Genomic DNA, 27,493 nt, shown 5'->3' with positions numbered 1-27,493 from the left:
ACACCATGCTAAGGCATAATATGGCTGGTTTGGCATAGCAAGATGTATGAATCTGGCTTGTTTCTCCCCCTCTTTTCCTCTCTTTCTGCAGGTGTTTGGTCAGACACCTATCTTCATGTACAGAACCCGTCAATGGTACCTGTGGCCAGAGTTACCATGCAACCAGGTAAATGTCATGATTTTTCAGTGTTGTGAAATTATGCACTGGGGGATGGACATCACTGATTTATTCCAAGTCTGGGGAACGTGGCTTATTAAATGTAGCCTCTATACAGGCTTGTAGTCTGATCATTACTAATAATGATCATTGCTAGTAATTCTTTTCCATAAGATTAAAGTACCAAAAAATGTTTAAAAGCCCAAAGTTTTTAAATATTAAAAATGTCTCACCACAAATCAAGACAGAACGAAGATGCTTGCTCAGAAATATATCCACATTTTATGGTCAATTCTTCAAAGTGTGTTATGTTTTACAGTGTGGATTGGGATTTGCAGGCACATAAGCCAGTGCCTTATACAAACTGCTTGATGTAGCCCAGAACTATCTGCATTTAACAATCAGTCTTTTTCAACATGGTGTCCAAAATTCTATCCGTTTATGTTGTTTTGTTAAGGGAACATGCAACTGTGCTATTATTTCAGGAGCCACTGTCCTGTAATTTCTCACCACAGAGACAGGATACTCTTTAAGTCTCCAAGAATCAGGATGGTCACTCCAGCTGTTGATTATCAAGTCCAGCCCAACACCTCACAAAGGAAATTTGATACATACCTAGACTGGGTAGACTATCAAGTTTTTCTCTTTCAGTGTAACCCTAATCAAGCTTATACAAAGCCCAGAAAGGCAGTAAACTAAAGAAAATAAAGGCAGGCGATAAGGGAAAAGAAAATAAGATTCATTAAATCTAGTTCACACCATCCTGTTCCCATCTTTAGTAAATATTCTAACAAGGTACACAAATTCATCTACTTGCTCCAGTTTTTTGTCATTTGTGTACAGCTTGTAGTTGTTCTCCATTTTCCCTGCTGAATCCAGCTACCTTGGTCTTTATTACATTAATTTTCAGATCCATACTTCTTGTAGCATTATACAATCTATATAATGGTTGTTGCAAACCATGTGTATCAGTTTGAGATGTGAGAGTCAGTTGGGTGTAGCGGTTAAAGTGTTGGACTAGAAACTGTGAGACTGTGAATCCTAAAACTCCTCTAAGCACGAAAGCCGGGTGGGTGACTTTGGACCAGTCATTCTCTCTCAGCCCAACCCACCTCACAGGGTTGTTGTTGTGGGGAAAATAGGAGGTCGAAGCATAATATAAACTACCTTGAATTGTACTAAGTAAAGGCAGTATATAAATATTATAATAACAGTACTACTTCTGAATACAGATGATGCTACGTTGTAGGCTGAAAACACAAAAGGCACTCACATGAAAGTCATTCCTTATATAATTATCCATAAATACATTAATCAGTCAGGGGACATCACATATTTCTTACTCCCCGCTCAGTGGTCAGCCATTCACTAAGCATTCTATTTAGTCTCATTCGTGTTTTATTTCCATTCAGCAACCAACCTTCAGCTCCACATTTGCAATAATTCAAGTCTATTCATTTTATAATACACTTGCTTTAAATAAAAAGCATACAATAAAATTTCTTTCTCTAGATAATGCAGATTAATATTTTATTTATATTTCAGCCCTTTTGTTCATAATTAAATCTACTACTTTACTTGCACTTATGTAACTGCCATTTGTCTATGTTGATTTGTCAGCATACAAGTAGAATAAATAAAATTAATCAGCTCCACTCCATAAAAATCAGACCACCTTCCTTCAGATTATATCCTTCTTCTTTCCCTTAGCTCCACAGACACACAACATATTTATTTTTCATTCTTTCATTTATTAATTCATACTCTTTGCCATTTACAGCTCTTATATTATTCTAGGCATACTTAGAGTATAGTCAGGGCCAGTAACTTCTGACTTCTAAATAACCAGCATTAGGAAGTCTGCAGAATGGTAGCCAAATTTTGTGTCATTGCCATGACAATCAGAAGTTACTGAACCTGCCCATACTCTAGGTATGCTTAATCTCAGATACAAATAGGTTTGAACTAGATGCTTGTATTCTATCTTCTTCTCTCAACCTCTTGTCTATGAATGTATATTTTAATAAAAATCTGAAACAAAAAAAAAATCTGTTCTCAATGCAAATACCTAGGGATGATTATAAGCCTGTCATTTTATCACTGACCTTATTGCCTCTTCACTTTTTTATTTTCCCCACCTTCCAAACATTTTCTCTTTGCCTGTCCCTTGGGTTTCCATCACAACGAATTTGGGAAGGACTACTGAGTGCTTCTGAAGTCATAGTTAATACTTTTTTCTGACATAATCACTCACATGTGGTGACATTCCTTCTAGAAAACAAACCAGAAAGTTCTCCAAAGTCCCTGCATTCCAGAATGGTGATTCTTTTCTTGCATTAATCATTGGCTCATGCAGATTATTTTAAAATGTCTCATTGCTCCTTTGGGGACCATACAGGTATCAAAGCACAAAGGCTTGTTGAATTGGATGGAGAAGCATCGGCTGCCTTTCTTCTGCAAAACCAATTTGTTTCTCCACTATGTACTCTGTGAGGAGCTTGTCAGCTTTATCCGCTCTCCAGAGGCAGGTGAGAATTGAGGCTAAATGTGAAAAGATAAAATAGAGCAGGACATGAATTTTTTGGAATGTTTTGGAATTGTCCACCTAATTTGTGGGCAAAGATGCAGGATGGACAATTTCACTGAATTTGTCCAGGGAAAAGAGAACTTCTCCAACAACGATCTCTCCTAGGCAGTAACACCAGCACTACTGCTCAAAAATCCCAGTGGGAGAAGTCCTGATGGAAGTCTGTGAAGCCAAGGAGCTGCTGATTGCTGGAGAAATGGCAATGAAATGAATGAAAGGGCCCATTACCTCCTGGAGTTCACATATGAGCTGTTCAATTGCCTCTTTGATAGAAAGACCACTAAACTCACGCTCAAAACAAGCCCAACCATCAGTTGTCTGGCAGACTTGTTTTGAGTGTGGGTTTAGCAATTTGTGTGTATGTGTGTGGGGTGGGGAGAATTAAACCCACACTCAATCCCATGGAACATTTCATTCAAGATGGGAAGCTGCCCAACACAGTAGGAGAACTTATCTCACTTTATGGAGCACTCTAATGATTAAATGCTGAACAGGTTTCTTCTGAACATGGATTTAGCACTGTGCTAAAGCCACAGTCAAAACAAGTTGATTGTCAAGAGCTGTTGAGTAAAGTGGGGGAATCTGCCTCATTTTACTGGGCAGATTTTCCACCCCATGGATCAGCTATTCTGTGCACTGAGGGAGGTACCAAGTTGTGACAGATAGCTACTCCAATGGGCCTAACCATCTGACAGAAACATCTCTCAATCGTAATGCTTTGATTGGCAGATGTTTACAGCAACTGTTGACATTCAGAAAGAGGGAGGCAACAAAGCAGATGGCTCAACCAGTGACTTCACTCAACATACCCTGTATATCCAGAATCAGGACTCTACCATCCAATAGCAAGCTAGAACAGGGACAAGAGAGTGAGGTTAGGGATTGGTAGCAAATTTTATGACCATATAGTTTTCTGCCAGCTAAAGGCCATGTAGATATCACTTTAATAGAGCCATGTAATAAAAGGCCCTTGGTCACTATTAAGAGCAGTGAATGTGATTCTAAAAAGAACCTTCAGAACGTGCAGGAGTATGAATATAGCACCTGACTGCAAGTCCTTACTGCAGCCATAATTTTTTCTGGGATTGCACCCTAGCCCTTGCTGTCACATGAGTCTAGAAAAAGACATGTCTGCTTTCCAGATTTGCAGGTAGGTGCTACATTGCACCGCGACATGGTCTTAAGCATTACAGAACCATAATCTCTACTGCTGTCCCAGCCAAAGTGAATTAAGCCCAATAAAATGCTTCAAAAAGCTTTCATTGCTAAGTACTGACCATGCTGATGTTTTGTTGTTAGTCTTACTTAAGGAGCCACAGATCCTGTTTAGTTTAGCAGTTTTCCATTTACCAGATGGGCCTGACCAACAGAGAGAAACTAGATTTGTCTAGCAGTAATTGTGGGTTACGTTAACAATAAGCCCTACCCATCTGGTTCAAGTTCTCCAACACTTTGCATGCTGTCCCCAAAAACCTGCCACTAAATCAATTCCAACAAACCCAATTTTGCGTAGTGGTTAAGGCACCAGATTAGAACCTGGGGGACCATGAGTTCTATTCCCACCTTAGGCACAAGGCCAGCTGGGTGACCTTGGGCCAGTCCCTCTTTCTCTCTTTTGGAAACCACTTCCAAAAAATCTTGCCAAGAAAACTGCAGGGACTTGTCCAGCAGTCACCAGGAATCAACACTGACTTGAAGGGAAAAAAAAAAGTCAGCTCCAGGCTTGTACATTTTGCCGGCCTACCTTTACGCTTTGTGCAAAAGTGTAGTTAGGCTAACACTCTCTAAATTACAGTTGTTCAGTTGCTATATAATCGATCACCATTTAACAGACTTTTCCAATGAAAGAGTACTAATTTAAAAACAGACAGATGGTCTTGTTACCCAGGGCCCTCCATCATTTTATAAGCTCTTGGTTCTATAAATCTGAAGCACTAACTGACTGGTAGGTAGTAGAGTTGAACACTGCAGCTGGATTAATTATATTTATATAGAAGTAAGCAGATGATGGTTTTTCAGTGGACAGGCAGGCACAATTAAATAAATACATTGGACCAACTGATGTAGAAGCTAATTCCAGGCCTTTCCAGTAGGAAAAAGGCAGAGAAAGGAAGCACAGTTGATGGCCTGCCTTGCTTTTTCCTACTTTGTCCCTTTTGGTACTAAAACAAACAATTTCTAAGCCCAGGGGAGGGTCCCCACTCCCCTTGGCTCCCTGCAAAAACCTTCTCTGGGGTGACGTTGCCTTTGCTTTTGCTTTGCAGCGGAGATGTTGCGATGGAGAAAGGCTGATCAGTGGCTGCTTGAGAAATGCATTGCTGGCAGCAGAGGCATGTGGCGTTTTCGGTCCTTCATGCAAGGAATGGCAGGTAGAAAGGGCAGCCCCCAAAATCACGTTTATAGAGACTTAGGGCCAAAGATTGCTGAACAGTTCCTCTTCTAGATCAATGGAACCTGAGCTCAAAGAATGAAGAACAACGAAATGTCTGTAAGCAAACAACAAGCTCAGAGAGCTCAGAGAGCACCAAGGACTCCACAATATTGATAACCACTAGATGTCAGCAAAGAGTCAGAATTTGCTGTACCTTTTGCTGCCATCTAGGGGTCATCCTAGCCCAGCCACCATGTCCAAAGGGAAACAAAGGCTGGGGATTACTATGAAACTAGGCAGGCTACTGGTCTGATTAAATTAGGGCAGCCTCTTATCTTATAACAGTCTCCTTTATGCTTCTGCCTTCAATTAAGGAGCTGGTAAGACCATGCCCATTCAGTCTTCCTTTCTGTGAGGGGTCACATCACATTCTTTGTGTATGGCATGGACATATCCAGATTTGCTAACTAAAGAAATATGCTTAAAAATCAAGTTCTGATTCATTTATCAGTCTTGCAAATTCTCCCATGCCGCAGATGGTAACACTCATTGCCATAATCATTCTCTTACTAAATGAAGCCAAAGAAATTACATCTTCATGGGGGGGAGGGAGTGGAGGGAGTCACCCAGGGATGCATTTGCGCAGACAGCAGCCCACCAGCTTTTTTCATGGTGGCTTTGGCTGTTCATTTGCCTTCTCCTTGAGGGGAATAAAGCAGACTTGGACTGCACCGCCTGAGAGTGCTTTCATGTCAGCCCCTGCTCTAAGGCCAGCATTAGGCCTCTCCTTACTCCCTCTTTGAATTCTGTTATGTTTCTTCCAGACAGGAGATTTCCCTAATAGGAGCATTTTCCTTTAAGTTGTATAGACCTCCTCCTTATACAAATGGTGGGGAATTCCTTGGCTAAGATCAATCCGTAAGTGGTATCCAATGTGTGCTTTGAGTCATTCTTGATTCCTGGCAACTGCTGAACAAGTCCCTGCAGTTTTCTTGGCAATGTTTTCAGAAGTGACTTGCCACTGCCTTCTTCCTAGGGCTGAGAGAGAGTGACTGCCCAAAGTCACCCAGGACTAGACTTTACAGACTTCTGGTTTCTAGCCTGATTCCTTTAACCACTACATCACACCTCATGAATGGTATATCTTTCCTTATTTAAGCTCTCAGACTAGAGAGATAGAACTATCATCTATGCCATGTTCTCACCAGAGGTTCCATGATACCACAACCCCAAAGATCGGCTTTACTGCAGGAATATTTACTTAAGTTCAGTGGGGGATTCAAGAATTATGACAGGTAAATCTTATTTTTCAAAAAAGCAAAGAAGGAAACATTGAGTGGCAATTCTCAGATGTTCAGGTGCTTTGCTAGCTACCAGGTATTGCTGGGGACTACAAATGTGGCAAAATAAAATCATTCTGTCCTAATGTCTACAGGAGAAGAGCTCACCAAGTTCTGGCTTGCTGCAGAAAGGATACTTGGGATTGATGAAAGAGATGAATCCCAGCAGGATCTCTATGTGTCACTGATTCAGGTCCTGATGGTCACCCACTTGCAGGAGGGGTCTACAGTTGTCACCCTCTGTAACAAAACCATTGGTAAGTTACATATACTGATAGATCTTGGGGTCAGAATAGCTATTTTCTAGCTACATGCTGTGAGAAAGCTGCAGGAATCAAATAACCAGATTCATTAAATCACCTACCAGTCCAACATTCCTAGGAACCTAAAGGACCACTTCTTGATTCACTGCAGGAGGAGAAACTCTCTTGATTCATTCTGTGATTCCTCTTGCTGCACATCTCTCTCAGAGACTGTGTTGGATATGCCTTTTCAAAGAAGGTTCTATGAAAAGCCTTTGAGAACAAGACCTATCTAGCCCAGTACCTTGCTTCCCTACAAAGATGGAACCCATGCTTCCAAGAAGCCTTGGATTTGCATCTGCTTTCCTTTTTCTTTCCATGGACAACCTCTGCCCCACCCCCACAACTGCCTCTCAATACTGAGGCTCTATTGAGTCATCATGGACTATCATGGATCTCTCCTCAACGACTTTCAGGAGGCCTGGTCAGAACAGCACTCAGTGAATGTATTTGCATAGTACGCTTAAACTGGTTACTTAACTGCCTCATTTTCTGAGTTCACATAGTATACTGAACCACAAGCCAATGAAACAGACAGGTTGCAAACATTCTAAGCCACAAAATAACTGACCAAGGTTAATGATTACCATACTAACATGCTATGATAGTGCAGCCCTTGGGCCTTTAGCCTAGTTAAATGTTTCATATGAACACACAGGCACCTAGAAACGAGGAAGGGGTACTTGAGCAGGGCATCAACTAGGGTCTGTGTCACCTGGGGCAAACATGGATTCCGTGCCCATTTTGGCACCCCACCAGTGTGGCACCCGGGGCACATGCCCGGTTCCCCCCCCCCCCAGTTGTGGCCCTGTACTTGAGTATAATTTTTACACATAGTCATTTCATAAATCTGTGCATGTGTAGACTTGAAATGTTCCTTAACATTTTAAGCCACAGAAGAAGTATGACTCAGCTATCAGAAGCATAGGAAATACTTGGTTACAGAAGCTATGGGATTCTTTGTCTGACCTTCCTCAAACTGGCATCCTGCAAACAGGCTGAAAGTGAACTCACAAAATCCCCAGCCTACCTAGGAAGGTTTGCCTAGGCAGTAACAGCTCTGTCATAGCGTCCTCAGATCTGCTCTAACAATGATACACGTCAACATGGGATTAAAGGGAGCTCAGGTAGGTTCTTTTCCCCCTTTCATAACCAAGGAAATCCCTGAACCCTCTTGCTCTGATTTGTTCTCCTTTTCCCAGAATCACTTCTGAAAATGACTCCCTTTCATCAGCAACACGTCCACACTCGAAGGGAGATCCTAAGTGATATGCAGAAAGTGGCCCTGTTCAAGATTGAAAGCTACTGGCTCCCCAACTTCTTCATTCATTGCAAATTAAGCATGGAGAATGAGCCCAAATGCCTCCATCTGCTCCAGGACTATCAGGACCAGTTATTTCAGGCTGGCCTGCAGAGGCAGAAGTTGTCACCTCTGCCTCCGATGAGCATCCGAGACAGCAGCTTGGACACAAACTTCTATTCCAGCTTGAAAAGCAAAAAGGAAGTCTGGGATCAGATGAGAGGTAGGAGCCTTTCTCACAAAAGGAAAAAAAAAGACAGCCGCTGCAAGAAGCCCAAATCACATAAAGGCACTCCATTTAACAAGAAGCTGGCCTCCTCCAGAAACGGCTCCTCAAGTCCCAGCCCTTGTCACACAGAATACGTCCAGAATTCTGAGGGTGTGATGGCTTCGGATGAACCAACAAGCTTCAAAAGCAGCCCAAGCGAGTTCCTCACCTCCCCTTTATCTGATGAGTTTCCTGAGAACTGCACGTTCAACAAATTGCGCTCTTCTACTCCTGTGGTGCAGTTCCCTTCCATGCTTGCTCTGAAAACCCTTGTCAAGTCTCCCCTGTGCCTAGACTTCCTTCCTTGGGTGCTCACTGCAGACAAATGTGCAGGACGCCCCTTCAGGGAGTTTTTGCTGTGGCGGAACTACGCTGTAGAAGTCCATCTCCTTGATCTATGGCATGACCTGGAGGACTTCTTGCGCATGATGTTGTGCTCCCTTAGTGAAGGGAACATCCTTCTGCGCCACGTGATGGGGGAAAGGATTTGTGAGCTGTACCTGACGCAGAGCAGCAATTGGCACCTGCCCCTGAAACTAACAACTCTCCGGAGTTTGCAGAATCTCCTGCCTTCTGGTCATGTGATTCCCTGGGTCCTGAAGGCACAGAAGGAAATCTGTAAGGTGGGAAGACCATCATCTCCATTCTTTTTCAAGGCAAAGCAACCCAGTCTTTTAGCAGCTTTGCTAGGTCCTGGGGGTATGATGCCTGCAATACCTATGGTTTGCCTTACAAATAGAAAGGGTACTTCACTGCTTGTAGCTAACATGGCAGAAATGTGCTCTGGCAATATTTTCTTTCTGCGGGGTTCCTAACACATTGCCTAACATTGTCTCCAGCCCATGGGTGAGACTGGTTCAGTCATCCTTGGCTGAACTCGTCTTAAGGTACTATTCCCCCCCTTCCCTTATTCTAAAACTGCCCAAGTACAGCCCCAAGGTAAATAAAATCTGTTAGGTTTTCTCACCCATTGCTTGAAAGGAAATCAGGAGGAGCAGAAACAATAGAGGCAAAATCAGCAACGGGGGCATCAAATGTTCTGATCGTCAACTCAAGAATGGGAGGAGAAATCCAATGCAACAGAAGGGAAAGGGCCAGTATTTCTCACTGCTGAACAATTAATGTGAAACTGAAAAGATCATCTACTTAGGTGATGTTCTTATGTTCATTTTAGATACTCAGCTTCCTCTATGAGGAGTTCCTTCAGAATGATGACAAAATGTTCCTGTATTATGTGGTAAGAGGGAGCTACAAAGACCTTTAGTTCAGGTGGGAGAGAGAAGTAAGGGACCCAAATATAACACAAGGAAAACAAAACCTGTACAGTCCTGGAGCAGAAGACCTAGCAGATTTCCAGAATGGATTTTCGGTACATGGTTAGGGAGTCTGCCTTGGTAGCATGTGACATGAGGGTCTATTGCCTCTTGAAACAAGCATTTTAAAAAATATTTTCAATTAAATGCCATCAGAACAGCTCAAGAATGCTGCTCTTCAATTGGATTAGGGCTTTGGTCCAGAGCTGTACTCAAAAGTTGTCCTTCAAGGCATTGTTTGCAAAAGAGAATGAGATTTAGCAGAAAAATATTTCAGTTTCTCCATGCACTGCTGATTATTGGGCTACTGACTTTGATGAACAAAAACCAGTGAATTAAAAAACTGACGTGGATGTAGAAAGCACATAGAAGGATTGGGAAGGGAAGGGTTCAGAATAAGCATACTACCCCCAGGCTTCTCAGAACAGGAGAAGATCTGGGCTGAAAAAAGTCTCGATCACTTGACGGCAGCAAAGATTTAGAGTTTTCTGTGTTGGCTGCCATCTAATGGAGATTTTTGCAGCCTAGATCTGGTAGCCTGATCTCAGAGTCTGAAAAAAGTCCTATAAGGATCTGCATCAAACTCTCATTGTGCAGTAATCTGACACTCACTGCTTTGAATAACCAGGTGTACTTTGCACATTTATATTGTCTTCTGTAGTGTGGCAAGGAAAAGACACCAAACGCAGAAGAGCCATATGAAAAAACAGAGAACCTGCGGCTGATCAGAAGGATCACTGAATCCTTGCATCTGAGCCAGGCCTTAGCTGGCATGAGAGACTTTGACCTGCTTACACGAGAGCACTGGAAAATGCTGGGCGTTCAGGACCTGGCCATGGGGGGCTCTATTTTCATGGAATTGGAGCCTATTGTGCCACAGATGGGTAAATTAAAAGAGTTGGCTCAGCCAAAAACAGTATTTAATTTGAGAGCAAGCATCTGAGTCTTTGCAGGGCTGGCAATTTGGAATGTATCTGGGGTATATGGATCCCCATTTATCTGGTGATACGCAACATGCTTGGTTAAGCTACAACAGGGTGGGGTAGTTTATGGCTGAAATGTTGTGGAAAGTCAGCCACTGTCTTAGCATGCTATGTGAAACAGGCCATTGTATTACGGCCTCTTATTGCTATTTGTTTAGGAAGAGCATGTTATGTTCTATTAACCTGGGTTTAGCATGTCAAATGGCCCCGCCCACTTGGTACTTGGAATGGTTTTACCTCTCCATCATAAAAGGACCCTGAGAATTGCTTAGTGGCAAATCTCCCATACAGATGGGTTGCATTTTGATGGAGTTTTTAAAAGTTAATAAAAGAACTCCAAGCAGCTAACAGCAATCTTGCAGAGTAGAAGCGTGAACCAAAAAAAGGAACTTGCACATTAAGCTTAATTACATTCAGAAATAAATTCAGTCTTTGCATAGTAGTTAGATGAAGAAAAATAGAGATAGCTTACTTTTATTCAGTAGATCAGGATATAGGTAGGTTCATAGTAGAAAGCACTTAATCATCACTGGTTCTTTGTAGACACTTTCTATAGGGCAAGAGCTGCATCCTGCAGCAGCTCCTGCTTGCAGGTCTGCCCACGAGGTAATGAAGATTGTTAATTCCCAAACCCAAGGAGGAGGAGGAAGTGGAAATCAGGTGACCCATGTGACATCCCACAAGCACAATAGAGATGCGTTTGCTAGAGAGACCCCCTTATGCTTATGAGACAATGCTGAGTTGACCCCTGATAATTCCAACACCCCTTCTCAAGTTAGCATGTCTCAGAGTCCACAAGGTTCAACTTCTTCCTCAGTTCTTGGTAACTGCTCCTCGGCAACGGCTTCATGAGAATGTCTGCAGTCATGTTCCTTGTGGGACAATAACCTAGTCTGACTATTCCTTGCTCTTGCAAGTCCTTCACTACATGATACTTAACATCAATGTGTTTAGTTCTCCCATTAATCTTTTCTAACTGTGAGAGTCTAATATAACTTTGGTTGTCTTCATAGACCTGAACAGAGGTAGATTCCTCTATTCCCATATCTTCAAGCAGTAGCTTGAAGTGTGCTAGTTTTTCTCATAGAATGTTTACTGCAGCTGCTGTGTCTGGTCTAGTGGTAGTGGCTAGATACAATGGCTTACCTATGGCACTTTTATAGCCATTGTTCTCAGGTAAAAGTTCACTAGGTTCCTGTTGCTTGTGGAAACCTGTTTCCATTGGGGTTGGCATAGGACTGGCATTTTGCAGTCCTAAGCTTTCCAACAGTTCTAGGATCTTTTGCTTCTGGCTTAGAAGAAAGCTTCCATCTTCTTCTTTTTCAATCTGTATCCCCAAGTAGTAGCTGGCATTGCCCAGATGCTTGACTTCTACTTCTTTGCTCAAGTTGGACACGATTTCATCAAAGTCTCTTTTGCTATCATGGCAAATCATCAAATCATCCACATAACAAAGAATGTGCACCTCTCTGCCATTTCTGCATCTTGTGTAGAGACAGGGATCAGCTTTGCCTTGAACAAAACCTTGCTTAAGAAATACTTGGTTCAACTTTTTATTTTCTTCCGTGCTCTTGCTGCTTGCTTCAGGCCATAAATCCCCTTCTGAAGTTTGCAAATGAGTTGCTGTGTCTTGGGACTGGCAAAGCCTGGCGGTTGTAGCATGTACAGTTCTTCCTCTATCTCTCCATGTAGAAATACAGTCTTTACATCTAGGTGTTCAACACTCATGTTCCTGGAAGCTGCTAGACTCAGGAGCATTCTGATTGTGGTATGTTTTACAACAGGAGCAAAACAGTCATCGTAATCAAGTCCATATTTTTGCAAATAGCCTTTTGCAACTAGTCTAGCTTTGTATCTTTGTACTTCTCCATTTTCATCTTGTTTGGCTTTGAAAACCCATTTGCATCCTATGGCTTTCTTTCCTGTTGGTAGTTTGGTCAATATCCATGTTTTGCTCTTGTGTAGAGCTTCTAGCTCTTCTTGTGCTGCTTTCTTCCACTTGCTTCCTTTATCTAGTGGCATTTGCTGCACTCTGTTTCATGATGCAGGCTCTTTTGGTAACAATGACCTTGAGAGGTAGGTGAGTCTCTCGGCTGGAACGCCTTTGTTGGGTTGTGATGAGTGTCTTGAAGCAGGTTCAGGAATGGCACTTGGTGGTTCAACCCCTTCTGCATTCTTGGCCTCGTCATCTGACTCTGGTGGAGTCTCTGCCTGGGCCTCTATCTCCCTCTGGGTTGGTGTGGTGGTTGTGTCTTCAAATGTTGGGCTAACCATGTCAAGCTGGTAACTGCAGCTATTGGTTTCTGTGCAGTCATCATCAGCATGACTATGGTAGCCTCTCATTCATCAAAGTACACCACTCTGCATGTGCTTACTTTTCCTGTCTTCGGGTTCAGGATTCTGTATCAGGATTGCTACCTGGAACATACCCGATCATGATGCCTTCTTCAGCTCTGGGGTCTAGTTTGGATCTCCTTTCTTTTGGTATGTGCGCATAAGCTTTGGATCCAAATACTCTCAGATGCTTCACACTTGGTTTGCGTTCATGCCATAGCTCAAAAGGTGTTACCTTGTTGGCTTTGGTTGGCAGTCTATTCTGTAAGTATGTAGCTGTTAAAACAGCATCTGCCCAGTATTTGTCAGGCAGATCTGCTTCTAAAAGCATACATCTTACCATGTCCATTAGTGAGTGATTGTCCTGATTACCAGGAAACACACTGAGGCGAGGACTTGGTCTCTAATATTTATTAGTAGTACTTAACAAGAATCCTAACAAACTGAGAAAGCGTGGGAAAACCCAGCCATATAAACCCCAAAGGTTAAGGCGGTCCCGATCTGTGTCTCTTTGAATGGCTGAACAGTTCCTCAGTGCTACGCATGCGCTTGACAGTCTGGGTGAGAGCCCCCTGCTCGCCATCCTTACTCATGACATCACCCTCCCCTCCAGATTGATATTCCATTTCAGCCCCCTCCCCTCCAGAGTCTTGATAAGATATGTTGTCTGCTTGTAAAGTCTCATGAGAACTTGGCAAAGAAGGCAATTCTTCAAAGGACAACTCCTCCACGGACGAAGCGGTGCTGCCCTCCCAATCCGATAACGCCTCCGAGCCAGGTGGCTGCTGCTGAAAAACATCTAGAGAGTTAGCAGGGTCAGCCCCCCTCCCCCCTGGGAAATGCAAGCCCGAGGTTGAGGGCTGTGGTTCCCCCACCTCCTCTGTAACTGGAGTCGAGGCTTCAGGCAGGGGCGGGGGGAAATACACACTCACGAACTCCTCAGCTTGGGCTTCTTCGGCCTGCTCAGGCGAAAGAGGAATCTCGGGTAAAATGCGAGGCTTGGGTTTGTGAGGGTTGATGTCCTGATTACCAGGAAACACACTGAGGCGAGGACTTGGTCTCTAATATTTATTAGTAGTACTTAACAAGAATCCTAACAAACTGAGAAAGCGTGGGAAAACCCAGCCATATAAACCCCAAAGGTTAAGGCGGTCCCGATCTGTGTCTCTTTGAATGGCTGAACAGTTCCTCAGTGCTACGCATGCGCTTGACAGTCTGGGTGAGAGCCCCCTGCTCGCCATCCTTACTCATGACAGTGATTTTTCCTTTCTGCAACTCCATTTTGTTCAGGTGTGTATGGAATGGTTAGTCTGTGTTCCATACCTAGCTGTGTTAGGTATGTTTGCAGGGCTTGAGAAATAAACTCACCTCTGGGGTTGCTTTGGAGGGCTTGAGGGGTTCTGTTGAACTTGGTCACCATGACTACATACGCTCTCAGCATGTCTGCTGTTTGGGATTTTTCCTTCATTAGGTAGGTCTCACAGTATCTGGAAAAATTGCCTATAAAGCATAGAACATATTTATTTCTGCCTGCTGATGCTTGAAGACGTCCACACAAATCAATGTGGATAAGTTCGAGTGGCTTGGTTGCCCACCTTTCCCTTTGTTTGGGTATGGCTGGTCTTGTTGCCTTTCCTTTGATGCATATCACACATCTTGATTGGCATTTATCATGGTTGCTTATTTCAAAATCTCCTACCATGCCTTCAGTTTTCATTCTAAAAAATGCATTAAAATCATGGTGCGCAAAACGTCTGTGCCAGGTAGTGGCGCTGTTGTCCTCTTTTTGCTGCTGGCGGGCAAGGCTGACATCTGGTGGCAGTTGTTCGCAGTGCATCTGGTAGATGCCATCCTTTTGAAAACCTGTAACATAAATCTTTTCTCTGCTGGTGACTTCACATTGTCCATTAGCATTAAAAATCACATCAAAACCTTTGTTATTCAATGTTGAGACACTTAGTAAATTGACTTCTAAGTCTGGCACATAGAAAGCATCTTCTGCTATGAGTTTGTATTCACTTCCATTGATGCATCACAATGGCACACTTCCTTTTCCTTGAATCAAAGTTGAATTGCCATCTGCTAATGTTATGCTTCCTTCTGTGGTTTCATTTAGCTCACAAGTCACTTTTATTTCTACATAGATGCCTGCTGGCCCCTGAATCAATTGCCCATCATCTAGGACATCTATTGGTATCAGCTTTATAAACTGTGTGTAAAGCCTTTTCACTTTTAAAAGATCTTTCCTTCGATTTATCCTTGAAAAAATCCTTCTTGTCCTTATTTCTGCAGAACCTTGCAATATGTCCTTGCTTTTTACAAGAATTACAGACAATGGTTCCTTTTCCTTTCCTTTTGTTTTTCTGATGTGTCACTGATTGCTCTCACTCACGTTTACTCTTTGTTGCTAGGTAACTTATGTCTCTGCCAGGCTCTCTATTGTTATGCAAATTTTGCCTTCAGCATTCTGATCTGATCACTCCAAAAATTTGAGAAAGATTTCCCCCTCTTATATTCAGACCAGCAACAAATGGAAAAAAATTATTTGGTGAAGTACTCAGCATGAAAGACATCTTAAGTTTTTCATTCATGAGATTCTGGACTGTGCTCAGCTGATCAAAGATTGCCTGTAGCCTGATCAGGTGGTCATTTACATTTCCATTGTCTTCCAAATTTTATGCATGCAGTTCTCATAACAAAGAGATCACTTTCCGTTCATCAGCTTCTGAGTATAGGGTGCATAAATTCTCAATCATTTTCTTAGCAGTAGCAATATTTTTAATCTCTGCTAATCTGTGATGGATCTGGCAATAAGAATTTTAGCTCTTTTATCCTTTTTAATCCACTGGTTTTTGGCTTCCTCCCCATCCTCTGGTTTAGGTTCAGGAAAATCCAGAGCATCTAAGCAATCTTCAAAATCTAGCTGCAACCTCAATCTGAATAGCCATGCTGAGTAATTATCCTCAGTCAATCTTGGTATGGGGGAAACTCCCTCCTCTTTCTCCATTGTTCAGAGAAGAAGAAGAAAAAACGTTCTGAACTTTGCCTTTTAAATGTGCAAGCAGCTTTCTTTTTGTCTATGAGGCCAAAGCCTTTTTCAAAAATCAGTTCTTAGTCAGTATACTGGACTCTGCTGGGCTGCACTGTTCTGTACTGGGCCCATAACCCTTGATGGAGTTTTTAAAGGTTAATAAAAGAACTCCAAGCAGCTAACAGAATCTTGCAGAGTAGAGGCATGAACCAAAAAGGAACTTGCACATTAAGCTTAATTATGTTCAGAAATAAATTCGGTCTTCACCCTGTAGTTAAATGAAAAAAATAAAGATAGCTTACTTTCATTTAGTAGATCTGGATACAGGTAGGTTCATAATAGAAAGCACTTAATCATCACTGGTTCTTTGTAGACACTTTCTATAGGGCAAGAGCTGCATCCTACAGCAGCTCCTGCTTGCAGGTCTGCCCACGAGGTAATGAAGATTATTAATTCCCAAACCCGAGGAGGAGGAGGAAGTGGAAATCAGGTGACCCATGTGACATCCCACAAGCACAATAGAGATGCATTTGCTAGAGAGACCCCCTTATGCTTATGAGACAATGCTGAGTTGACCCCTGATAATTCCAACAGGGGTAGTTTGTGGCGAAATGTTGTGGAAAGTCAGCCACTGTCTTAGCATGCTATGTGAAACAGGTCATTGCATTAAGGCCTCTTATTGCTATTTGTTTGGGAAGAGCATGTTATGTTCTATTAATCTGGGTTTAGCATGTCAAATGGCCCCGCCCACTTGGTATTTGGAATGGTTTTACCTCTGCATCATAAAAGGACCCTGAGAATTGCTCAGTGGCAAATCTCCAATACAGATGGGTTGCATTTGAGGCCAATATGGGGGCATGGGGGGAAAATCAATCTCTCATTAGGGAAAAGGATTTGAATCATTTTAATATATAATACAAACAACAAAATATTTTCTCTAATTTAGATACACACACAACTATAGCATTCTAGAATTGGACTGGTCATTTAGGCCATCAAGCGAAACCCCCATACAGGAATCCAAATCATTCATATATATATGTGTGTGTGTGTGTACACACATATATACACATACTGTATACACACACACACACACACACACACTTTGTGAATCAGCAGCTCTGGGAGATATAGGATGTAATACAGCCAAGACTTATATTGCGTGCTGCCCGGCTTCATTCACAAAATTACAGTAAAATCAAGATTTGTGTTCCATTTGAAAGCCTGCCTTATTTATTTATTTATTTATTGGTTCATTTTATCAATTTATATAGCCAGCTATCTTAATAAGTGATTCTGGGTGGCAAACAATATTAAAAATAAAAATAAAACAATTACAATTACAAAACACATAACAGCTGAGAGAAATACAATTATTATTAATCATTAGCACAAGCAGGCAACGGGACCCTTCACACACTCGGGGTCCCAGGCCCAAGCCCAGAAGCAGATCTTTAGGCCCTTGCGAAAAGCCAGCAGGTTCTGAGCCAACCTAATCTCTGGAGAGAGAATTTTCCAGAGAGCCAGCACTAGGCCGAAAAGGCTCATATTTTCCTACTGCCTCTGCACTCTTTTTTTCCTGTTACCAAATAAATAAAATAACGTAAATCTCTATTAAGGAGATAAAAATGGAGCTGGTGTATATTGCTTTGCCTTTTGGAATGGCAGGAGTCCTCCATATGGAATTACCTTAGTGACCAATATTCTAGATAGCCAACTGATGAGTACTTTCAGGAAAGTTACCTGAAGCCCTGGAGGTGAGATTTCGACCCAGCTCTCAGAGGTGTAAGGAGAGCAGGTTTGCAGAGATTTACCTCTGGAACCTCTACAGCTGGTTCTTGGGAACTGGGGCAGCGTTAGGCAACTCAGAGAGATGAATTAGGGTCTGTTTCCTGGTGTACCTAGGGATAGGGATAGGTTGTTTGTAGTGCTTTAAGAATGGAGCCAGAGGGGTTAAAATGCATGGTTGAAATTCTTGTGAAGCCAAATACAAAATCACTTGCCAATTTCATTCTGTACTGCTATCTGAGTTGTAACTTCTTCCCCCAGATATCTTAAACAAATCCTGAACAGTCAACTCAACTGGGTAAAGAGTTCAAAACTGCTAATGATCTCCATGCTTTTTCCTTCTGCCTCCTCTCCCTGCCCATAACAACAGATTACGGCGGCATGTCATTTGAGGAACTCACTCGGCTGAACCCCAAGATGGCTGTGGAACTTCTTAGTAAGAACTTCAGGGAGTTCTGCAAGAGATGTCCATCAGGCAGTGAGTTCCTGGAGCATTGGATCAAGTGGGATTAGTCTGGCTCACAAGCAATAGGGAAGAAGATAGATGGTTGAGGTGGAGCTTCTAATAGAGATGATTATGGAGTATTGGTGGATTTATGTCACTTTAATATCTCAGAATAGGGAAAGAAAAAAAATCTGAAGGCATCTAAAAATAAAGTACATGTAGTCCTAGTTTAGGTACCACAACTGGGACCAGCAACTCGGTCATTAAGCAAAGTGGTCGCTAAGTGAAGCCACAACTGTGCTTATGATCTTACTTCAGCTTTTCTTTGCTTTACAGACCTGCGAAGGTCATAAATGCAAGAATTGGTCATAAAGTTACTTTTATATCACTGTCGTAACTGCAAATGATCACTAAACAAGACAGTCACTAAATGAGGACTACCTGTAACTCCAGCAGAAGTCGTGAAATTCTGCAAGGTTGTTGGTATCATATTTTCAGAGTACCAGTGCTTCAGACTTTGTTGCCCAAATTTCATGATTTCACAACTGAAATGAAATTAGAATATGAAATGAATTTTATATTCTAATGATATAAAATGCTGCGGGAACAGGCAATGTCTAGTTGTTTGTAAGAGTGTGGGGCTGGTGGAGAACTGACAGCCCCTTATAACCTGCCAGTTATTAGCCAATAAGGGAACACTGAGGTACCTCAACCAATCAGTGTTTAGGTATTGGTAAGAATAGTTGCTTTCACTTTCACACTCAAAAATACATCTCTTTCCCCTCAAATAAAATAAAGAAAAAGAAAATGCAGGTGTTCAGTCTGTCCACAATGGAGGCTTGCCACTTGGAATTACAGCTCCATATTTTGTGCCCCCTGCCAGTCTAGCAGGAGATGGGAAGCAAGAAGAATGGTATTCCCTTCAAAAGCCATCCAGACCACCCAGTATGATACAACAGAGCAAAATGCAGCCCATTCTGCAGGGCCGCTTGGTCCTGGAAAGTGGCAATTCCCTGTTAGTATTAAATACTGCAAGAGCCAGTTTGGTGCAGTGGTTAAGGCACCAGGCTAGAAACCGGAAGGCCATGAGGTCTAGTCCCGCTTAGGCACAAAGCCAGCTGGGGGACCTTGGGCCAATCCCTCTCTCTCAGTTCTTGGAAGGAAGCAAGGGCAAACCACCTCCAAAAAATCTTGCCAAAAAAACTGCAGGGACTTGTCTAGGCAGTCTCCGAGAACTGGACATGATTGGATAAATAAATAAATAAAATAAAATATTGCAACTGCAGCAGGAGGAAGCTGGAAGCATCCTAAAGGACCAGTAATGATGTCAATTCATCAATCGGTGGGGTTTAATTTGTTGTGTGAGCAGATCCTAACCTACATCTGCTAATGGCCAGGTGACTTGAGGATTTAACATGAGTTTCAAGTCTTCTGTTCATGGCCCCCTTTCAGAAGATGCTGCCTGCCCCACCCTGAAATCAGATAAGACAGAGATTGTACTTACCTGGAAATGCCCTGTTATTTCTTTGCAGAAGTGTTTGTTCGGCCAGCAGCTCCCAAAAAGAGTTTCCAACGTACCAGATCAAGTTTTTCCTTCTTGAGGAAGGGGATGCCCAGAAAACCTCTTTCAAAGCCCAGGTATTTATGTCATCCAGCCAGGAGGATAAGTTCTGCTGTTTTGTTCCAATTCTCAGCCAGACAGGTTTTGCTCTATATGTGGCAACTGTAAAAAATGCTAAGAAATATGGATCAGGGGATTAGGGATGGAGCGAGGGAATAAATTTAGCTCCTTCCTTCCTTCCTTCCTTCCTTCCTTCCTTCCTTCCTTCCTTCCTTCCTTCCTTCCTTCCTTCCTTCCTTCTCACAAACTCCAAATTAAGATCTCTTCCTTAAAGCTGTTGTTTTCATTTAAACAGAAGTCTCCATTGCTACCAATGGGAGCTTTTTTTCAAATTCAGATAGCAGCTGGAAGGAGATTTTTGACTGAATTACAGTATTTACAGCAATGTAACTCATGAGATTGTCAGGTCTAGTCTAGTCCTTGCCAGTTGCTCATTCTATACTATTAATACCACTTTCTGGTGGGTCCATTCAGTTTTTCAAAGATGCAGGAAGGTATAATATTGGCACGTGTGCCAGTGGCCTGCAAGACTATTATGCCAGCATCTCTTGCTTTTTAAGCATTTATTGCTACACTCCTATGCATCTTTTTTCCAGGAGTAAGCACCATTGGATTTAATCAAGTAAACATGCATAGGATTGCATTGTAAATCTGGTATCGCTGGGGAAGCCTGCAATCCCATTTAAAGTCAGGCATGCAAGAAATGACCATGCATAACAGTGCTGCCTCTTGTATGCTTGTGTGAAATGGTATGATTTCCCTGCTTCTGCATCAAAGGAGGCAAAGTGGAGCTTGGGGCTCAGAACACGTCATGCAAATAATCTGGTTTAACCTAGAGGTTTTCCCTAAATTGCTAAATGTGCAAACTTCCATGATCTCCATGGCCCAGAGGAAGGAGCAGGGTTGGGGCTGATAAGAAAAGTAAGACATAGATTATACGAAGAAGGAAGATTGTGTGTAAGAAATCAGAAACAACCTTAGAAGAAACCTGGAAGGAAGATCGGGTGGGTATATACTGTAGATCCCTGAAGCTCTGCTTCACAGAAGGAAAGGGTGTTTTTTGTTGTTGTTGTTCATTTGCTTTGCTTTGTTTTCATTAAGCATTGTCTGGATATTCTGAAACATGATTTAATTTGCCACATTTCTTTCCCTCTTTCCTCCAGAGATCTCATGGCAATATTCAGGGAGTTTATCCCCTTCTGCACTGAAAATTTAGCCAGGCACAAAGAAGCTCCAGTTTCCACAATAAGTTTTATAACTGAGTAGAGAGAGAGCCAGCTGGGTGACCTTGGGCCAGTCCCTCTCTCTCAGCTGAAGCCAATTCAGTGGCCTGCTAGAACCACTGAAATGGAGCAGAGCTTATAACACAGCTGAGAAGCTGGCACAGAAAAGGAAAATTATCTTAGATAGCTTCAGTGAGCATGTCAGAGAAACACAAGTTATTGATCTTACACACTCAGCCCTCCCAAGCATAAAGAATCACACACTTAGACATATTAGGTTAAGATAAGTAAAAGAATTTCTTACTGACTTTATTATTGCTTCTATTACCTCCATCTTGGTGGAAAAGATGAAGTTCCTTTGTTCTTCTTTTCTTTCTAAATACATAGTTTGCCCTAAACTCTCAGCCCTACAGCTGCCAAGAGGTGTGTGAAATAAAGGGGGCAGAATTCTTCATCAAGGCCTGAGCACATGGCCCTGATGAATGGAGAGCAGAGCAGCATGCTTGCTTCTCCCTGGGTGGAAGAAGGGGAAAGTGTGAGTGGCAACAAACAGCTTCCTCAGAGTTGCAATGTGGGACAGCTTAATTTACATGCTAATTCACATGCAAATGAGGCATGCTGGATTTGCCAAGACTTCCAACATCAGCCCTAGGAAGGAGGCAATGGCAAACCATTTCTGAAATCTTGCCAAGAAAACTGCAGGGACTTCTCCAGGCAATTGCCAGGACTCAACACTGACTCAAAAGCATCAAAAAGAGAGAGACTGACAGAGAGAGGGAGTTTAAACCATATGTCCCTAATACAAATCCCACACTCTTATCATGAGGCCTAGGAACCTGAATTTAAACTAAAGAGGATGTTTTTTGGATATACTGTCCTAAAAGGGGAAGAAAGAAAACACTTTTCTTTGTATTAGTAGTAATTTTTGTTACTATATGTTTTGTCAATAGTTGTATATAATACGTTTCTGCACCATGATTCTGTTATTGCTATTCATGTTGTTTGTTTGATAAAGTTTTTAAATGGGCTCCATCACCACCTCTGAGACTGAGCCTCCATGTAGCCTAATGGAAGAGCAGCCCCTTGAGGTACCTCGTCTCTCTTTCCTTTCCAGAACTCTCTCAGAAGTGCTGCAGAACTCACCCCATTTTGAGTACTTCAGGCACTTCCTCAGGTTGCACAGTGCAGAAGCCCCACTCCTTTTCTGCCTGGCTGTGGAAGATATAAAAAATGAGCCAGATGCCAGGATTCAGGATATGCAGATCAAAGAGTGCGTCCAGACTTACTTCTTCAACTCTATTCCACCTGGTATGCAGCAAGCAAGTCTCTCATTCTACCTCACAAGGCCGAAGATAGGCCCCAGGGTGATTTCCTGTGAGAGCGTACCTCCTTGCCACCAGCCACAAGACCTTCTGCCTGTCTTGTGCCCCTGCCTTATTGGTCCAGATGGGCCTTCTGTTTGGTGCCCTGTGAAGCTGTGAGACTGAGGGGAGAAAAGGCAGTATTCCTTCAAAAGTCTCAGCAGAAAGCTCATGGGCTCCTCCTGATTTTGGCTGCTTGTAAATACTTCCAAGTCTGGTTTGCTCAAGCCAATTTGAGAAGAACCCAACCTGAGAGTTTTGAACGCTTAAAAAAAGGTTGGGAAGAAGTGCTTTGGATCTTGCACAAGAGCACCTCTTTGCTATTCCTTCAAGCTCTTCTTCAGGCTTCTGTACAAGGCTAAAAAAAAAAGTGTGGCTCTTTCAGAGTTGCATGAAAGATACAATGTTTTAATGATGTGACCACCAAGTGTGGCCCAGGGTCACTCAGGGACAAAACAATCACCCAGATGTCTGGTATGTGCTTTCTCTCATCCAGAAAAACTGCTGCACTGCAATGAATATGTCATCCGCGAGATTCCAACGTTACCCACAGTCCCTCTTACCATACTGGTCACAGCACAAATATTAGTCATGAGGAACTTAGAAGAGAAGTGGTGAGTAAAGGGCAAAGGCCAAACAGTTTCATGGGGATTGTTCCTTTTGGACCATGTCATAGTCACAAAACCATACGTGGCGAAGGCGTGGAACAGTGACAGAGGCATTGATATAATAATGCAGATAACAATGAGATGGTGTTCCTCACAGGGAACAATCCTGTTCTATTTTTGTCCTGAAGTGCAGCAGAGTTAGAGTTTAATCTCCTTTGGCCTGGGATCTGCCTTTTTTTTCACACATTGCTCCTATCTGAATCATCATATGACCAATTTATATCTTGAACATAAATTATTTTGCAGCCCCAAATATGAGGATGAATGTAGGAAGATTTAAGTGCCAACTCAGTCTTGACCCAGGATCACTTTGCCTGTTACACTCAGGTTTCTCCTATAAATATCTTCAAGTGAAATGAAACGCAGTAGATAACAAGGAGTGATAACCTACCAAAATGATTCTCCTTTTCTGCTGGCAGGTTTAATATGTACCAAGGCCTATATCCTGAGAGTGATATTTCCCTTACTCCAGTTGGCTGGAAGACGAAGAGGGATTCTCAACTGAAAACCAGGCAGGTGAGCGGTGGTTGAAGGGGTGGCGAGGGTGGGGGGTGGGGGAGCGATTGGATTCATATCCTGAATAGGGATTGATGGTTGCAGAATAGGGATTTGTGTTTACATCCTTCTGTCATATATTCAGACCCAATCTGAAATTACAGGCTCATGAACTGCTGGCTCAGCTGCCTTGAATCTGATTTTAAAAGCAATTCTAAGCTTCCAATCGTTACTGGAGGGCAAGGATGCCAGGCATCGCATTCAGCAAAGAAAGCCTGTTCTCTGCAATAATGAACCTCTGGCTTGTATTGGAGAAACAGTTGATTAAAAGAGATGAGCTTATTCTGACCTGACGTTCTCCTAATCAGTTGAGATGCTGCATCCAGAGTCTGCAGTAATGTGGGGGCTTTGAACAACTATCTTTTCTGTCTTTATCTGCTGGAAATGTCAGTCCTCAAATCTTACACTCCATGATCAGTAACCAGAAACCCAAGCGATAAGGGAAACAGCCCTCTGGGGTGATCTCCCCTAAAGATTTTTATGGGTCCCACCTTTGGGTCATTCAAAAAACTATTGAAGACTGGATGGTTCTCCCAGGCTTTGGGGACATAGTGATTGTGGAGCCCCCTTCTTGTGCACAGCATTGTGTATAAAGGTATCCTTGTGCCAGAAGCAGTTCAGCCTGAATTTCCTGCTTCAGCAACATTATTGTTCTGGTTATAGGTGAGAGGGAGGAGGGTGAAGGGGATGCAATCCAGTCTGTAATGCTGAATTGAGGGGTGATCATTGAGAACAAAAATGGGGAGCAATGCTCCCTGTCTATGGGCATCCATGAGGGGGTCAAGATGGAGACTATGATCAAGTGATTAAGATCTGGTTCCTTTTTTTACATGGGTTACATGTGCCAGGCATGTAAAAGAGGGGCAGAGCATCCATCACATGCCGCAGCAGCCATTTTTACTTTTTTGACCAACGCAGACAGACACACACACACATGACTATTACTGGGCCTGTTTCTGTTTGCCTGGAATGCTTTTCTCCCTGCAGAATTTGGCAGAAAGCAGTTTGTCCGCCCACTCTTGCATGAAGAAAAATGTCTCTTCCTCTGAGGGATTTCCTTGAGGGCACAGTCATCCTTTACCTGCTCCTACACTGAGAAATCTGTTCAAGAAGATTTGAATTTCAAAAGTCTTCACATTTGTGAGATCAGTGATCAGGCTACCCTGTGCTGAGCATTGCAAACAATGGTTCCTTTTCCAGAAAAGAAGCTGGCATGCTCTCACCGCATTCATCAGGAGAGTCTGCAGGTTCCGAAAGGCAATGAGTTACGTGGGACAGTGCAAACGCTTTGAGAACTTTCTCCGCAAGGAGGTGAAGAATGACAAGGAAAGTGAGTCCAAAACCTCTCACTTCCCACACAATAAGCTCTAATGGGTTTTTTCAGGAGAAGGAGTCTCTTTCATGTTGATTTCTTGCTATTGTTAATTTCAAAACTAGGGAATGGAGAAAAGACATCAGCTGGTCCAGATTTAAAGGAATTCAGCATCCAAACTAACTGGGTTACAGGGAATGAAATGAGGCTTAAGAGCTTTTGACATTTGTTTTTTTAACACACATTGTTATTTGTGGAGTCCTTGGTGCTCTCTGAGCCTTGTTGTCTTCTTGCGGACATTTCATTGCCAGACTAGGCAACATCTTCAGTGCGCACAGGGAGAAGGCCTTGCTCTCTGTTTATATATTGTGGTTCCATCAACACAAGCCGAACAAACTACAGTATATAAACAGAGCAAGGCCCTCTCCCTGTGCGCACTGAAGATGTTGCCTAGTCTGGCAATGAAACGTCTGCAAGAAGACAACAAGGCTCAGAGAGCACCAAGGACTCCACAGTTCAACCCTGAGCTACAAACATTTGCTTCGATTGGTACATTGTTATTTCCTTGCTCCTTCACTCCTCTAACCCAAACCTCTTCAGCAACCAAGCTCTCCTCATAGTGTGGAATGGTTCTACTCACGTGACCCTGCTGTTGAGTATGCACCTCACAGAGAGACCAATTCCAACTAGAAGTTAGGAAAAACTTTCTAACAGTAAGAGCAATTCAGCAGTGAATCCAACTATGGAGGTAGGCGATGAGCTCTTCTTTACTGGATGTATTCTGACAGAAACCGGACAACTATAAGCTTTAATTTGGATTTTTGGATTGATTAGGGCAGTGTTTCTGAACCTCAGCACCTTTAAGATGTATGGACTTCAACTCTCATGCTGGCTGGGGAATTCTGGGAGTTGAAGTCCATACATCTTAAAGGTGCTGAGGTTCAGAAACACTGGATTAGGGGATAGGTCCCAACTCTATAGTGCTATGCCAGGAGTACTCTTTTTCCAAGGGCACACATACAGTATATATGGCTGTTTTGACACTCAGACCTTATCTGAAAATGCAGCCTTAAACCTAATCCCTTAAATCTTGCTCCTCTCCTGAAGCAAAGGGCTCCCTTTTGATCCTTTCCTCCCCTTTTCTTCCCTTTCTGACAACCTGATCGAAGAAAAAAGAGTGGTTATAAAGTTAAAATTTAAATGCTAAGCACTTCGGAGCAAAGATCCAGGTGTTTTTTTCTTCTAATTTGCTTAGTCTACTTTCTAGAATGCCATGACCACTGATGTCCACTGAATAAAGAGATAGTAATCGAAGTAAAAAGAGATGAACACCTAGGTATTCAAGTTAGATACCCAGCTTGTTCCAAAGTCATGTGTCCTTCACATATAGAATCCAATCCAGATAATTATAATATTTATATCAGACTCATAGCACATGGGGCAGCTTTATTTTCAAAAAAATAGTCAAATTGTCTAGAGTCTCATGGAGGGCATTTTACAACTGCAGAGTAGTATGTGGAGGCATCTGCAAGCTCCACTCCTTTCATACATGTGTGCAACATCATGATGCACATAAAAAAGGGAGTAGCTTGTATTGCACCGGCACAACATTGCTTTCATAATTTGCCCCCTGGACCATGAGCACTGATGTCCACTGAATAAAGAGATCACTGGCAGCACCTAAGCAAGGTCCAATCTTCAAATGCCTCTCCAAATAGAAGATTCATCTAGTTCCCTAGACAAGCTTTCCCTAGCAAGCAAAGTACTTTGATCCAGCTAGAACTCCTAAAAACTCAATTTTTTTAAGTCCACTAAATCAGGAAAGCCAACCTTCTAAAATGAGAGGTTCGTCCTGATAGTCCTGTTGTGGCCTCTGTGGTTGCCCACATTCTCCATTCTGATGGGAATAAATCACTGGAAGCTTCCAGCCCAACAATATCTGCTCCTGCAACAATTCTCCAGCCAAAACACTTTTTATCAGAGAACTCTTAATCTTCAAGGCATGGACTAAAGGGGATGGGATATTAATGGGATTAACCTGATTAGTTGAAGTGCATTGTGGACTGATTGCTCCAAGGCATTTTTGTGCAACTTCAGCTGTCCTACACTAGGGAATGAAAGCACAGTGCTTGTCCTGAAAATTATTGAAGTGGATTATTTAATTATTTTTATACCGCTCATCATGGATGGATTTTTGTGGTAGATGCTCCTTCTTTTTCTGTCCAGATATGCAAAGCCCAATTGGTACTCAAACAAGGCATACAAGTATGAGTGCAGGTAGTGGGCGTTATGGCACATTTTCTGGACCATCAGAAGACAGTGAAGGGCATCAGGTGAAGCGTAAGATACCTGGTGGCCGCATCATCTCAGTCAACTTCTTGGTGAATGATCTCTACTTTTATCTAGAAATGGAGAGGTAAGTCAGCCTGTGCTATCTCTTGCTATACCATCCATGCTTCTTGTATTCTGTGATCAATAATATTTATGCCCATCCATTGTATCTAGTGTGACTCTTCACTCACACTCATCCAGCA

The 27,493-nt window shown here is 42.6% G+C and overlaps 1 protein-coding gene across 1 annotated transcript in view; it reads left to right on the top strand.

Annotated features, from left to right (window-relative positions):
- The window catches only part of RGSL1 (regulator of G protein signaling like 1), a 46,918-nt gene that overhangs the window by 2,845 nt on the left and 16,580 nt on the right, over positions 1 to 27,493 (top strand). The window contains exons 3-16 of the mRNA XM_063299887.1: positions 92 to 166; positions 2,556 to 2,685; positions 5,009 to 5,113; positions 6,551 to 6,712; positions 7,960 to 8,948; positions 9,500 to 9,562; positions 10,300 to 10,522; positions 18,145 to 18,252; positions 19,752 to 19,857; positions 22,178 to 22,371; positions 22,921 to 23,038; positions 23,512 to 23,608; positions 24,848 to 24,977; positions 27,186 to 27,375. Coding sequence (XP_063155957.1) covers positions 92 to 166; positions 2,556 to 2,685; positions 5,009 to 5,113; positions 6,551 to 6,712; positions 7,960 to 8,948; positions 9,500 to 9,562; positions 10,300 to 10,522; positions 18,145 to 18,252; positions 19,752 to 19,857; positions 22,178 to 22,371; positions 22,921 to 23,038; positions 23,512 to 23,608; positions 24,848 to 24,977; positions 27,186 to 27,375 — 2,690 coding nt within the window. The remainder of the gene's footprint in view (positions 1 to 91; positions 167 to 2,555; positions 2,686 to 5,008; positions 5,114 to 6,550; positions 6,713 to 7,959; positions 8,949 to 9,499; positions 9,563 to 10,299; positions 10,523 to 18,144; positions 18,253 to 19,751; positions 19,858 to 22,177; positions 22,372 to 22,920; positions 23,039 to 23,511; positions 23,609 to 24,847; positions 24,978 to 27,185; positions 27,376 to 27,493) is intronic.

The sequence above is a fragment of the Candoia aspera genome, chromosome 3 (genome assembly GCF_035149785.1).
Source record: "Candoia aspera isolate rCanAsp1 chromosome 3, rCanAsp1.hap2, whole genome shotgun sequence".
In the NCBI taxonomy this organism is placed as follows: Eukaryota; Metazoa; Chordata; class Lepidosauria; order Squamata; family Boidae; genus Candoia; species Candoia aspera.
The sequence above is the reverse complement of the archived record's forward strand: the minus strand, read 5'-3'. Positions and strand labels throughout refer to the sequence as shown.